The 14604-nt window shown below is 40.8% G+C and overlaps 1 protein-coding gene across 1 annotated transcript; it reads right to left on the bottom strand.

Annotated features, from left to right (window-relative positions):
- Positions 1–5703: 5703 nt before the first annotated feature.
- LOC147567981 (uncharacterized) lies at positions 5704–6498 on the bottom strand. The gene is made up of 2 exons (XM_086658832.1): positions 6182–6498; positions 5704–5950 (listed from the first exon to the last, which is right to left on the bottom strand). The coding sequence occupies exons 1-2, from the start codon at positions 6496–6498 to the stop codon at positions 5704–5706; spliced, it is 564 nt and encodes a 187-aa protein (XP_086514958.1).
- Between the last annotated feature and the right edge of the window lie 8106 nt (positions 6499–14604).

The raw sequence follows: 14604 nt of genomic DNA, 5'->3' as shown, positions 1-14604 counted from the left end.
CAAACTCTCTGTTCTTCTATTCACTCTCTCTCTCTCTCTGACTCTCTAAAATTGCTCTCAAATAAGAAGAAGAAGATTACAAATAAAAAATGAAACCAGACTCTCAACAGAGACTCTGTTTTCTTCTACAATTTCTCTCTCTCTCTCTACCTCTCTCTCTCTCTCTCTCTATATATATATATATATAAAATTACACCATTAAAGCTCCAGAGAAGATGGAGAAAAGATTGATTAAGAACAAGAAAAATGGTGATCTCCCCCAAAAATAAGATAAAAGATAATCCGATTAAGCTCTGGTTTTATCCCCTATGATCAATCTCATAAAATCTTCTCTCAAATCTTCTAAAAAATAGAGAGAAGAAAGAAATAAAATTATCTCTTTGTCTCTAATACCACTGCTGAAATATTCCTCTCTCACCCTCTCTAGAAAGATAGCAATCTAATCCTCCAACCGATTCCATCTATCTTCCTGTAATCTCTGTAAAACTATCAAAAAAAGGTATGAAATCTGCTCCATTGTAAGGTATGAAATCTGCTCCATTACCCATTGATCTCTCTTATCCCAGTTTCGGATTCTCTCTCTCTAGAAAATATTCAGCTTTATCTCTTTCCATCTTAGTAAACTAAAGAACATCTCACACTCTCTTTGCTTCTCTATGATTCGGTTTGATTCCAAAAGTTCTCATTACCATTCTCTCTGTTTCCAGCTTTCCTTGTGAATCCCTCAATCACTGCTTTATTTGAATCTCCAAAGAAATCTCCCTCTCTAGAAAATATTCTTCCACCATGTATCTCTTTCTCCATTTACTGTTAGAGATAGAGACTAGCAAGGAAAGGAAAGAGATGGTGATCCTATTTTGCTAATCTTCCCATATAAACCTATGCCTCATTCCATTTTATCTTTCTGCCCAGATTTTTTTCCCTCTTTAATTATGAATAAGATAAAAAAAAATTAAGTAAGAAATCTTACCCAAATATAGTCAATTGACTTGATATCTTTTTGAAAGATGAAGGAAAAGATGCCCATTAATGTGGCTATTCCCGTGAAACTGTTGAGTAGGAGGACCACTTTGCTATCATAGTAATGGCAAACGACTGTTTGGGTTCAAAATATTATCATAATAACCAGAAAAACCATCATTTTTTTCTATTAACCAAAAATTGTCATAATAATATTGGTAATGTTACACAAGGTTTGAAATAATATGAGTAATTATAAGTCAGGTCATTTTCTATTCTTTTAATTCCGAAAATACCCTTAACCTTAAAAATCTCTTTCTCCCTAAAAAAATCGTTAGCCATTTTAGGGTTTATTTTTCATCTCCTTCCGCACTTCTTCATCGAATCTTCGAACAATGAAATCTGATCTACCAAATTAAGGCATGTTCGTTCTCCTTGCGATCCTATATATAAGTGATTCCGCCTGAAAGTAAAGGAACTTGAGATTTTCTGCTCTTCATGTGGATTTGAAACTAAAATTTTCAAGTACTCGGAGTAGAAGAATCCGATCTCAATCTCTTTTCAGGTTGCCACAACAAAAATGATCTCAATCTCTTTTCAGGTTACTTCTCACCTGTTAATCTAAATTATTCAACTTAATTTTGTTTATCTTCTGCTAGTCTATTAGATTTGAAAGTATTGAACTTAATTGTTGTTTTTCTAGTTGAATTTGTTGTTTTTAGAGCTGAGTTAATGGCGTTTTGCGGAATTGGATTTAATTTGGGGTTTAATGAAATTGAATTGATTCAATTCAATGGAAATTCGTCGACTTTACTAGTTATACCTAATACTTGGAAGTATTTAATTGGAAGACGAAGTAGTTTATCAGCTAAAACAAGTTTGAGGATCAATTGTTCATCGAGGAAAGCTTCTTTTACTTCCTCGGAATCAAAAGGAGAAGGAAATGATCATGTTGTTGAATCTGTTTGTCTTGAGGAAAAATTGGGACCTGTTATGAAGTTTCAGATGTCTGGTTTTGCTATGTGTGATCGTGTCAGCGTTGGACTTGTGTTTGGGTATGTTAAAACCTAACTTGATGGTATTTTGGTGTTAGGTTTTGTTAAAATAATTTTTGGGTTTAACTCAGTTTTGATTTTGTTGTGCTTGTTCAGGGGGATGAGATAGTCATTGAAGCAATTATTAAGAACTCCGAAAGGTCAGTTTTCTAGTTTCATATAGTTCACTATAGTATAGTTACAAGTATAATTTATTTTAAGTTTGGGTTCGTAATTTGGATTTATGCACTTCAGTCCTGTGTATAACTCGAGAGTCGTACTTCAACAATATACTAGTTCTCAAGCTCAGCGGAGAGGGAAGCGAGCCATTGAGGTCGGTGGCATTTCTTTGCTCAAGAATTCATTCTTTCGTGTTTAGCCCTACATTAATTTATAGACTTTATATTATCAACTTACATATGTGCATCTGCAACATTTATTATATATTATAAAATATGTTGATTAGTCTACTTTCCATCACTTTGTAATGGGTTGAACTGAAAACTGCAGCTGGGGGTCTTCTTAATGCTACTTTTGGTAACACAACCAAGTTGATAATATCAATATATGCAGTAAAAAATGGAGTTGTTTGCATTGTTCAGCAATCACTTCTTGGCTCAATTTTGTCAAATATGCTACTTGTGCTTGGTTGTGCGTCCTGTAGTGGTGGCATTGTTTTCTTTAAGAAGGAACATGTTCTTAACAAGGTAGGAGGACCTTACTTCGAATAAAAATTTCTTCTCTTTTGATCATGTATCCTTCGTTATACTGTTAATCAATTTTAGAGTTGGTGTACCTTAATGGCAGACAACTGCTACAGTGAACTCAGGTCTGCTCCTAATGGCGACTATGGGTATACTGTTTCTCGTTGTTCTTCACTCTACACACACTGAGCTCCACGATGGGAAGTCTGAGTTAGCCCTTTCAAGGTTTAGCAGCTGCGTTATGCTTGTGACATATGGAGCCTATCTTGTTTTTCAGCTGAAAAGTCACGTGAGGTTATACGAGGTCGGTCTCCCAAGTTTTTATGTTTCATCTGAATGATAGACTTTTACTGTTTACACTGAACTCGTAGTATTGCACCGTTTTTCAGCCTTTATGAGCCTTCTTTTGTGACTGTTAGTTCCTTGGCGTATTAGTTTGGTCTCTCTCTCTCTCTCTCTCTCTTAGGCAGAAGATCCTACTGAAGTGGGCTTAGATGACGACGAATCTCCTGAGATTTTTAAGAGGGAATCAGTTATATGGCTTGTTATTTTTACTGCATGGATCGCAGTCCTGAATACTTAGTTGATGCCTTACAGGTATGTAACGTCTTTTCTTGTTTTCTAGATACCAGGTCATGTAAATTTGTAGCTGTTACACATTATCCTGATACCATCAACTACTTTTTAAAATCTCAAGTCTTAACACTTTATGGTAGGCTTTCAAGTTATCAGAATTAACTCCATAATGTATCTATTACTTCGAATTAACATGTCTATCGTTAAAAAGTGGCAATGAAAAGTTGGCGGTTTTGGGTTTTATGTGGTCCTCTAAATTGTAACTTGACACGTCTATCGTTAACATGTCTATAGTTATCCTTAATAGTTAATACCCAGTGATCTGGTTTACTTTTCTTACTCCTGAATAAGGGCTTTAAGCTTTTTGCTCTTTTGTAACTATTTTTCACTAAAATTGTTTTCTTTTAGCTCACCCTCCACCTTGTATTAACTTTTATGAATAATGATTTTTACTGTGTTTTATTGTGGATTACTTTTTTAGGGAGCATCAGTAGCTATGGAGGTGGTGGTGAACCAACCTTTATGGACACACTACTTCCAAACAAACACAGGGTCTCATCTTTGTGGTTGCCAACAGTGACCGTGATGATGTTGTTGAGGCTAGAGATGAGTTGCATAGAATGTTGAATGAGGATTAGTTGAGAGATGTTGTGCTTCTTGTGTTTGGTAACAAGCAAGATCCTCCAAGTGCAAGTAATGTTGCTGGGCTCATTTATAAGCATGGCCTTCATTTTCTCCGTCAACGTCACTCGCACGTTCAGAGCACATGTGCTACTTCAAGACAAGGATTGTGTGAAGGACTTGACTGGCTCTCCAACAACATTGCTAGCAATGCATAGAGAGGTTGGAACTATTTTTTAGCTGCTTTTGCTATAAATGTTGGATTAGAGATGTTATATAAACTACTAATGTTATTGTCTTGGTGGGATTATTAACGGTTAATCATTTGAACGATTATCTTTTTCTTCTTCTTGGTTTGATGCAAGAAAGGAATGAGTTGTTGGTCAATCCTTTTTTTCTTTTCTCTAGTTTTTTTTCAAATGATCCAGATCCTTTTATATGATGAATGATGAAATTAATTCCAAACTCAAGATTTCGTAGATACATAGTCTTAGTTGATATTCTCAATTTGCAAATCGAGTTTGCAAGATATGCAACCCAAGATTATATTCTGCAAAGCTTGCAAATCATGTTTGCAACCTATATTTTGCAAACACAGTTTGCTGTTTATATTATGCAAACACTGTATGCAAAATCGATTATTGCAAACACAGTTTGCAAACACTGTATGCAAAATAGATTATTGCAAACACTGTATGCAAAATAGATTATGCAAACACTGTATGCAAAATAGATTATTGCAAACACTGTATGCAAAATAGATTATTGCAAACACAGTTTGCAAACACTGTATGCAAAATAGATTATTGCAAACACTGTATGCAAAATAGATTATGCAAACACTGTATGCAAAATAGATTATTGCAAACACTTGTTTGCAACAAACACTGTATGCAAAATAGATTATTGCAAACACTTGTTTGCAAAACAGATTGTTGCAAACACGTTTGCCAAACAGATTGTTGCAAACACGTGTTTGCAGAAAAACGTAGGGAAAAAACGCCGTTTTTCTGGGTTTTTTTTTGAAAAAAAAAAAGTATTGAAAGTGGATCTTGTTAGAAAGCTAATGAAAAATCATTTCTAAATATGTAATTTTTATAGAAATCCGACATCTCAAACAAAAGTTATATCGATTTAAAGTTTAAAGAAAAAAAAAAATTAGTTACACAAAATGACAAAAAAGGGTATTTTAGTATTTGTATACTTTTTGACCTGAATAATAATTTTCAAATGTTTTGTGCTTTTCTACTCATTTTCAATATTATTTTGACCTTTTTAGTTATTACCTCTCATAGTAATACATCAAGAATAATGAAGAATCCTCCCACGTGGTAGCTGATTCGCACGTCCCTTACTCACGTCCGTCCGGTCCTCTGGGAGCATTTAAGACGTGACATGTGGATGCAGCTGATCAACCCAGACAATCTACTGAATTACTCCAGATATGACCGAAAGTGTACCACTCTCACATTGCAACCGTCCATCTGCTGCTATGTACACACGCCATTTGTCACTCCTTGATCCTGGTCAACTAATATTTGATCAAAAGGTTGACCAACGCTAACTTTCTCATCCCGTCTCCGATTTACCTTCCGCTTTTGCCACTGAATTCGTTCTGAACTTTACTTTCCATCCAAGCAACAATGTTAACCAAAATTACCATAATTCAGAAATGACCTAAATACCCCCAACATCTCGATTTCATCCGCTTTTCACACTGAACTCCGTTAATGAGACCTGAGAAAGAAAATCAAACAAATCATCAGAGTAACCGCTCGAACTGGACTAACTAACCCGAGTTAAGAGATTCAGATAGTTCTATATGACCATAACACTCGTGGTAGTTCATCTGCCCATGCTCCTTTAGCCTTCTTGAGTCGTTTTTTCAGTGAGTTCGTTATCGTCTTGTTTGATGATTCTGCTTGCCCATTAGATTGAGGATATCGGGGAGTCAAAAAGTTTAGTTTGATTCCCCACTCCTTGCAGAAGTCTTGGAAATCAAAGCTAATGAATTGCGAACCATTGTCCGTGACAATCTCCTTTGGAACTCCAAACCTGCAAATGATATGTTTCCAAACAAAACTCTTTACCTCGCGGTCTCTGATCTGATGATAGGCTTCGGCTTCCATCCACTTGGTGAAGTAATCTGTTACGGCAAGCATGTAGACTCTTTGGCCTGGGGCCATTGGTAGTTTGCCTACTATATCCATCCCCTATTTCATGAAAGGCCATGGAGATAGAATTGAACTCAACTTTTCTGGAGGGAGGTGGGAAGTTTGGGCAAACCTCCGGGAACTGTCGCAACGTCTAGCATAGTCAATAGAGTCTGCCCTCATAGTTGGCCAGTAGTAACCTGCAGTCAGTGCTCTGTTGGCTAGGCTGCGACCGCCAGAGTGGTTACCGCATTCCCCCTCGTGCAACTCCTTGAGGACATACTTGGCTTCCTCTTGGGTGATGCATTTCAAGTACGGCCCAGAGTATGATCTCTTAAGGAGCTGGTCGTCCATGACGCAGAACCTCGCAGCTTTGGTTTTCAGTCTTCTAGCTTCATTTCGATCCTGTGGCAACTCGTCGTTAGTTAGGTACCTGATTATTGGTGTCATCCAGGTCTCTCCTGCATCTGTTACTACTACTTCTGAAAGTTTTGTTTTCCATACTGCCGGTCACTGAAGTAGCGTGAGAGGGATTGTTTGTGCATCCTTGGTTGGAATTGATGACCCTAAATTAGCTAAGGCATCGGCGTGCCCATTCTCGAGCCTGGGTACTTGTTCAAAGCTAACCTCGTTGAACTGACCATGTAGTTCTTTTACATGTGACACATAAGCTGCCATCTTTACGACTTTGGCCTGGTAGGTTCCTTGTAGCTGGTTAACTACGAGTTGGGAGTCTGATTTGATTGCAAGTTTCTGGACTCCCATCTCCTTTGCCAGGTTCATTCCTGCGATTAAGGCCTCGTATTCTGTTTCACTGTTGGTGGCTTTGAACCCACATCTTATTGCTTGTTGGATTAGGTCACCTTCTGGGGAAGTGAGAACAACACCAAGTCCTACTCCGTTCATGTTGCTGGAACCATCTACTGATAAGGTCCATTTGAGTTGGCTATGTTCCTAAAGATGGAGCAATTCTCCTCGTGCCTGCATTAAGGTGTTAGGTGTAAAGTCAGCAATAAAATCAACTAGTACCTGAGATTTGAGTCCTTGGCTGGTAGCTGATGTCATGTTCGCTTAACTCCACTGCCCATTTGGTCAATCTCCCAGACAACTCTGGTTTGTGAAGAATATTCTTCATTGGGAAAGTTGTAACCACTACAATTGGGTGGCATTGAAAGTAAGGTCTTAGCTTCCTGGCTGCAGTAACAAGGGCAAGGGCAAGCTTCTCTAGCTGACTGTATCGAGTTTCAGCATCTAGCAATGACTTGCTTGTGCAGTAAACGAGTAGCTGCTTACTGTCTTCTTCACAAACAAGTACTGCACTTATCGCTGTTTCTGCAACAGCAAGGTACATGAACAACTTTTCTCCATCTTTTGGTTTGGAGAGCAGTGGTGGGGATGTGAGGTATCTCTTCAGCTATTGTAGAGCTTCTTCACATGCGGGTGACCACTCGAAATTTTCCCCCTTTCGCAGAGTGGTGAAGAACAGGTAGCATCTCTCAGAAGACTTAGAAATGAATCGGCTAAGTGCCGCCAGTCTACCTGCAAGCTTCTGGACGTTCTTGATGCATTTCGGGGAAGGAATACCCATCACCGAACTCATCTGATCTGGGTTAGCTTCGATCCCCCTTTGAGTCACCATATAACCTAAAATTTTTCCAGAGGACACACCAAAAGAGCACTTAGCGGGGTTTAGTTTCATATTATACCTCCTGAGTACCTCGAATGCTTGTTTGAGGTGTTCCAAGTGCTCTTCTGCTACTAAGGATTTGACCAATATATCATCGATGTAGACCTCCATAGTGTCGCCTAGCATGTTGGCGAACATTTTGTTTACCAGCCTCTGGTAGGTGGGACCTGCATTTTTTAGTCCAAAAGGCATGACTTTGTAACAAAATATACCTCTCTCCGTGACGAAGGTTGTTTTTTCCTGATCGTTCGAGTGCATAAGGATCTGGTTGTAACCTGAGAATGCATCCATGAAGCTCAAGAGTTCGTGTCCGGCCGTGGCGTCTACCAACATGTCGATGTGGGGTAATGGGAAGGAATCTTTCGGGCAAGCTTTATTCAAGTCTGTAAAGTCAATACATACCCTCCACTTACCATTCTTCTTTTTAACGACCACCACATTAGCGAGCCAATCTGGATAGTGCACTTCTCTTATAGATCCGATGTCAAGTAGCTTCTAGACCTCCTCGTTGATCGCCTTGTTGCGTTCTGGTGCGAATTTCCTTCTTTTCTGTCTGACCGGGGTATGAAAAGAAACTACCTGTAATTCATGAACTATTATCGAGGGGTCTATCCCTGTCATATCTGCATGAGACCAAGCAAAAACATCAAAATTAATGGTTAGGAATTCAATGAGCTTTTCTCTGAGAGTAGGAGGTAGTTGTGCTCCAATTTGGACTTTGTGCTCTGGTATGTTAGGGTGAATTTGGACTTCATCTAGTTCCTCCATGCTTGGTTGGTTGAGGTTTGAATTGAGGGGCGTTGCGTTCTGTATTTGCTACAAGGGCTTCTTAGGAGCCTTCATCGTGTTCTTGTAGCAGTTCCTGGAGGCTCCTTGGTCTCCTTTGATTTCCCGTACTCTCCAAGGTGTTGGGAACCTAAGTACTTGGTGGTATGTTGATTGTACTGCCCTCATCTCATGGATCGAAGGTCTTCCAAGGATCATGTTATAAGCAGATGGGCAGTCCAGTACCACAAAGGTGGTGCTAAGGTTGATTCCTCCTGCATATACCGGTAGCACAATCTCTCCTAATGTATACTTCTGTGCTCCGTTGAACCCTATAAGGACAGTAGATCGTCGATAAATGCTTGACTCTTCTAGTCCCATTCCTAGCAAGGCATGAAGAAACAAGACATTAGTTGAGGATCCATTATCAATGAGTATGCGCTTAACTAACACATTTGCAATAGTGAGGGAGAGGACAAGAGCGTCATGATGAGGGTTGACGAGCCCTGAGACTTCGTTGTCGACGAAGCTGATGGTTTGGTTGGTGAAAGTTGGGGTTGACGCCTCTATCGAGTGGGCAGTTGGATTTGCTGCGATTCGTGCACTTCTTTTGGCTGCTGAGTGGCTTACTCCACTCACTTCCGAGCCACCTGTGATTATGTTGCAAGTCAACGTCGGGATCGGCTCCTCTGGCTCTTTGGGTTGGGCGTCTCCTTGGGACATAGTTTTCTTGCCTTTATCTGTCAGTAAGTCGGTGAGGTGACCCCTCTTTAGGAGCTCAGCAACTTCAAGCCCGAGGGCAATGCAATCTGCAGTAGTGTGCCCGTGGTCCGAGTGGAATTCACACCACTTGGTAGTATCCGTCTTGTCGCTTGGCGTCTTTGTCTTCCCTGGCCACCTTACCATGTTACCCATCCCCTTCATTACTGCAATTACCTCACTTGGTTCAACGTTGAGGTTGTATTCTGGAATCTTGGTACGGATGGGTCCTTGCGGTTTCTCGTTCTGACGATTAGGTGGAGGGTTGAATGGCCTCCTGTTCTCCCTTGGAATTGGTCATCTGGTTATGTACGGATCATTGCTCCTGGCTTCTGACCGTCGTTCGTATCTTCTTGAGTGACGGTCTCTTGACCTATCTTCCTCTGAGTAGTATCTGTTCCTGTAGGCTTCGTCTTCTTCCCACCTAATTTCAACCCAGGCTCTGGAAAGAAAATCCTCCATTGTTGTGCAATTGAACTTGGTGAGTTCTTTGTACAACTCCCTATTTGGTAGTAAACCTTTCCTGAATGCATCAACTGCTGTCTCCTGGTTGCAGTAAGGAATTGACACCTTCTCCCGATTAAATCTTCCCACATACTCTCTGAGTGGTTCACCTCTTCGTTGTTGGATTCGATAGAGGTCACCAGAGAGTTACTCCAACTTCTTACTGCTTGCAAATTGCTCGACAAAGGTGTCTGTGAGCTGGGCAAATGAAGCAATTGAGTTATGGGGGAGGTTGGTGTACCATTGCAGAGCTGGGCCAATCAGACTAGACCCGAAACTCTTGCACATACACGCTTCCCGCAAGTCCCTTGGAATCGCAATAGTAAACATCCTCTATTTGTAAGAGGCTATGATCGTCCGGATCAGAGGTGCCGGCATACATCTTCATGTTGGGAAAAGTGAACTTTCTGGGCATCTCCACCAGAGCAATTGCATCGACGAACGGAGAATCGACATAGCTTTGAGGAAAACTCTTCTTGAAGGGGGTCGGGACTCCTGGAATTCTAGTGATCAGGGCCTCCATTTCAGCTAGCCTATTTGCTAAAGCTTGCTCTAAAGGGGTACCTGTATGTGAAAACAATAAAGGATTAGAAGCCATGGTGGGCTGAGTAAGCATAGGGAAGATGGTAGGCATAGCAATAGTAGAAGATGAGTAAAGAGGAGCAACCATGGTCTACTGTTGAGTGAGAGCTTGTTGAAAGGTCTGTGTTGGAGCTATGAATGGAGCACTTGCGGATCCTGTCCCCACTTGGCTGGTGGTGAAGCCTGTAGTAGTGTTGTGAGGGGGTGTTGGGCGATTAGATGGTCCTCCTGCTTCAGAACTGCTGGGAGGTGGTCGATTGTCCCCCAAACTTTGTCATCTTGGAACCACCCACTCGGTATTTCTTTCTTGCAGTAGCATGTTCTCTGCTCGGACAGTAGTGTTCTCCTCCTCCAAAGCTCTCAATCTTTCGGCGTTTTCTTGCATCTGAGCAGCGAGTGCAGCAAGTTGTGATGAGAAATCCACAGAAGCGTTGGACATGTCTCCTTCCATGGTGCTTGTCTTTTCGGTAGTTAGTGGCTGGCCACCCTCCTTCAAGCGTCAAATTGTAGACGGTAAAATGTCTACGGGTCGAAAAGTCTGACAGTCAACGGGTCGACGGTCAAAAGTCTTGTCGGGTCGGGTCGGGTCGGATGGGGACCGGCTACGTGTCGAAAAGAACCTGCACACAAAAAGAGAGAAGAGATCGTGAAGCCTCTGAGATACCGGGATGGTGCCGGCCTAAGGGGGCTCCGACGGTCAAGTCAGATACTCGATTAAATATAAATAAAGTGAAAGTGGGCAATAGGGAGGTAACCGTCGTCGGACGTCGGAGTGCTTAGGTGTCGCGGCTAGTGGAGTTGTCGGAACATATCCCCACGGTAGTAATATACTTATTGTACTAAAAAGGGTGATGGTGATGATATATTATCGTTAACTTGCTGGTCGTAAGTGGATCGGACGGTGAGGATCGTTGGATGGATGATGACGATACGCCCAACGTCTTATCGCTAGGTAAGTGATGCGGTAAGGAGGTGGCGGCCGTATTAGGATGGTGATACGGCCAGCTAGTTACTGCTGGATGGGTGTTACGGTCAGCTCATTACCGTTGGATGGGAGATATATCAGACCAGAGAGCTCTTATGCAATAAGGTGGTGATCGTATGGTGTTGATACGGTTAGCTAGTTGTCGTTTGATTTGTGACTATCAGACTCCTATTTCCCAACTTCTAAGACGATAAGTCAGAGACTTTGAGAGGATCAGAAGAACTTTGAGATGTTTATGAGAAAGCAAGTGAATGGAGAGAATGGATTAGGCTACTCGAGTAATGTTGTCGAATATTGGATGCCCTTGTCTGAGTGTTGCTTCTCGTATTTATAGTGGTGGAGAGGGATTGCCTTGATGACGACACGTGTCAGATATGCTTAGTGTTAAGCGGGTATGGATCTGGTGATCATACTAGCGACTTGGGCCGTTACCGGGCCTTCATATCGAGCTTCGCGGATTTTATCCTTACGAAGCGGTTGTTCTTAAATTCTACGGGCACCTCGTGGGGCGGATATTTGCCCATACAATAAGCACTATGTATGTCCGGAGATAATACTTAGTCAAACAAACTTCCTAAACGATTAAAACCGAATCATCGAAAATGTCGTCTAGTCGCCTAACTATGTGAAGTGCATGACAAGACACATGAAATTTGAACTTACACTACGAACGATATCGATCACTTTGCCTAATCGATTAACTATGCGAAGTACTTGACAAGACACATGAAAAACGATTGAAACAAGTAAACGAAATAAGAGAACATCGATTTATTATCAAACCATTAAATAATCACATAAATAATCACAAATTTATCACATTTCATCACATAATCCACACACAAGAGTTGGCTAAAGTGTTGAATAAACAATAAATGAAAAGAAGATGAAGAGAGAATCTCCCTTTTTCTATGTGGTGCGAGGCTAAGATCGTCGGAAAATGTGAGTCTTTAAGGTGCAGCCGATCTCCCCCTAGCAAAAATCAGGGGTCCCCATAGTAATCAACATCATTTTCTCCATTTTTCACAAACCACCATTAAAGCTTCACCAAGCTTTCTCCCTTTAGACATTTCCAACCCAAAATCATATCAAACACAATGGAAAGCAAGACCATGGCATGGGGAGTAAAAACCCTATGGTTTTCAACCAAAATGATGGCCGGAAAGCTCTTGAAAAGTCTAGCCAAGATATGACGAAATCCGGCCAAAATCCATGAGAATCTGGCCAAAAGCTGGTATCCCGTGCACACCCAAGCCGTTCCGAGAAACCGAGCAGCCGTCCCGTCCTTGAAGGTGGTAACCCGAGCTGCTCAAAGAACTCCCGAGCTGCTGTCCGGCCGTTCCAAGCTGCTGCTTCTGTGCGTGTAACCCGAGCTAGAGCTGGTGTTCTGAGCTATCAATGGCCGTCCCGAGCGTGTCTTCTTGAAGTCCCGAGCTGGTATGCAGCCTCCTTTGTTGTCCCTCGATTTTTCCGGCCAAGCTTTGGCCGGCCTTAGTGTTGGCCGGCCTAGCTTGGCCGGTTCCTCCTCTTCTCTGTCTCTTTATCTCTCTAGCTCTAGAAGCTTGTTGATGAAGAACCCTAGCCTCTTTTCTCTCTCTCTTTAGCTAAGGAAGAAGATGAATATGTGATAATTCGCTCTCTCTATTCCGAATTACACGCCAAACCCCAAATAAACTAACTAGCAATAAAAACACATAAATAATACCTAGCTTCTTTGGGATGGAAGCATACTCATTAATCTTATACTCTAGGCTAACACATTGCCTTTCACAAGTAATTCTTGACCCGTTTGTTACCATAACTTCAAAGGAGTTGTCAAGTACAATTTTAATACCTAGCTTCTTCGGGATGGAAGCGTCAATAAAATTATGTGTACTACCTGAATCAATTAAAATAATAACTTGAGCCCGTTTAATTTCACCTTGGACCTTCATGGTTTATGGTGCAGGCGAGCCATCCAATACATGCATAGAAATCTCCACATGTTCTTCTTCTTGTGTGTATACCTCTTCATAAACTCCCTCGCTTTCAGTTATGTTTGCGTTCTCATTATCTTCTTCTTTCTCAATGAAGAATAAAGTTTGTGTCTTACATCGATGTCCACGATACCACTTCTCATCGCAATTGTAACATAATTGTTGTTTCCTTCTTTCTTTAGCCTCAACTGATGTGAGTCGGCGAATTACGGGTGCTTCATTATTAGTCCGGTTTTGTATTATTGGTGGTCTTGAGTTTAGTGGTTTTGCATTGATAAGGGGGTTTGGTCTTGTAATACTTTTATAACTTTGGCTTCTCAAAGAGACTTTTTCGTCTTGTAATCTAGCTATAGACATTGCCTCATGTAAGTTTACTGGATTAAAGGATTTGGTTTCCAGTCTAACCTCATCTTTCAATCCACTCATGAAACAACTCATTAAAAAACTATCTGGTAAACCATTAACCATAATTGAGAGACGCTCAAATTCTTCTTGATATTCAAAGATGGACCCTGTTTGTCGTAATTTTGCTAGTGCAGCCCCAGCATCTTCATACGTCGACAACCGCTTCGACAAACTCTTCCCGTGAACGAATACTTCTTTTAGCCCAACGACACCATTGCAATGCTTTTCCATCCAAGTAATTGATTGCAAACTGAATCTTTTGGTCTTGTGCAGTGTCATAGATCTCAAAATATTGTTTAGCTTGAAAAATCCATCCTTCCACATCTGATCCGTTAAACCGTTTAAAATATAACCTTTCACCTTTAAAACGATCACCTCTTTGAGACACAATCTCTCTATTGTTGACCAATCAATCAATCTTCTCAATCAATAATGATTGATTTACCGTCATCTCAGCCATCTTCTCTGTCAATTTACCCAATTGCTTCTCCATTCGAGAATCTTGTTTTTGGTATAAACTCAAAAAAAAAGAATGGAGAAGCAATTGGGTAAATTGACAGAGAAGATGGCTGAGATGACGGTAAATCAATCATTATTGATTGAGAAGATTGATCGATTGGTCAACAATAGAGAGATTGTTCTCAAAGAGGTGGTCGCTTTAAAGGTGAAAGGTTATATTTTAAACGGTTTAACGGATCAGATGTGAAAGGATGGATTTTTCAAGCTAAACAATATTTTGAGATCTATGACACTGCACAAGACAAAAAGATTCAGTTTGCAATCAATTACTTGGATGGAAAAGCATTGCAATGGTGTCGTAGGGCTAAAAGAAGTATTCGTTCATGGGAAGAGTTTGTCGAAGCGGTTGTCGATCGCTTCGGGAGAACGACGTA

This window comes from Eschscholzia californica, unplaced genomic scaffold, assembly GCF_041429995.1.
Source record: "Eschscholzia californica isolate CP2 unplaced genomic scaffold, dmEscCali1.0.p SCAF_1, whole genome shotgun sequence".
Lineage (NCBI taxonomy): Eukaryota > Viridiplantae > Streptophyta > Magnoliopsida > Ranunculales > Papaveraceae > Eschscholzia > Eschscholzia californica.
This window is presented reverse-complemented; position numbering and strand designations above follow the sequence as displayed.

What these genes read in the sequence shown, in the direction of transcription:
- LOC147567981 (XM_086658832.1), bottom strand. Translation starts at nt 6,498, where the DNA reads ATGACACCAATAATCAGGTACCTAACTAACGACGAGTTGCCACAGGAT. An exon ending in CGTTGCGACAGTTCCCGGAG is followed by an intron (nt 5,951 to 6,181) that starts GTTTGCCCAAAC and finishes TATCATTTGCAG; the next exon opens with GTTTGGAGTTCCAAAGGAGA.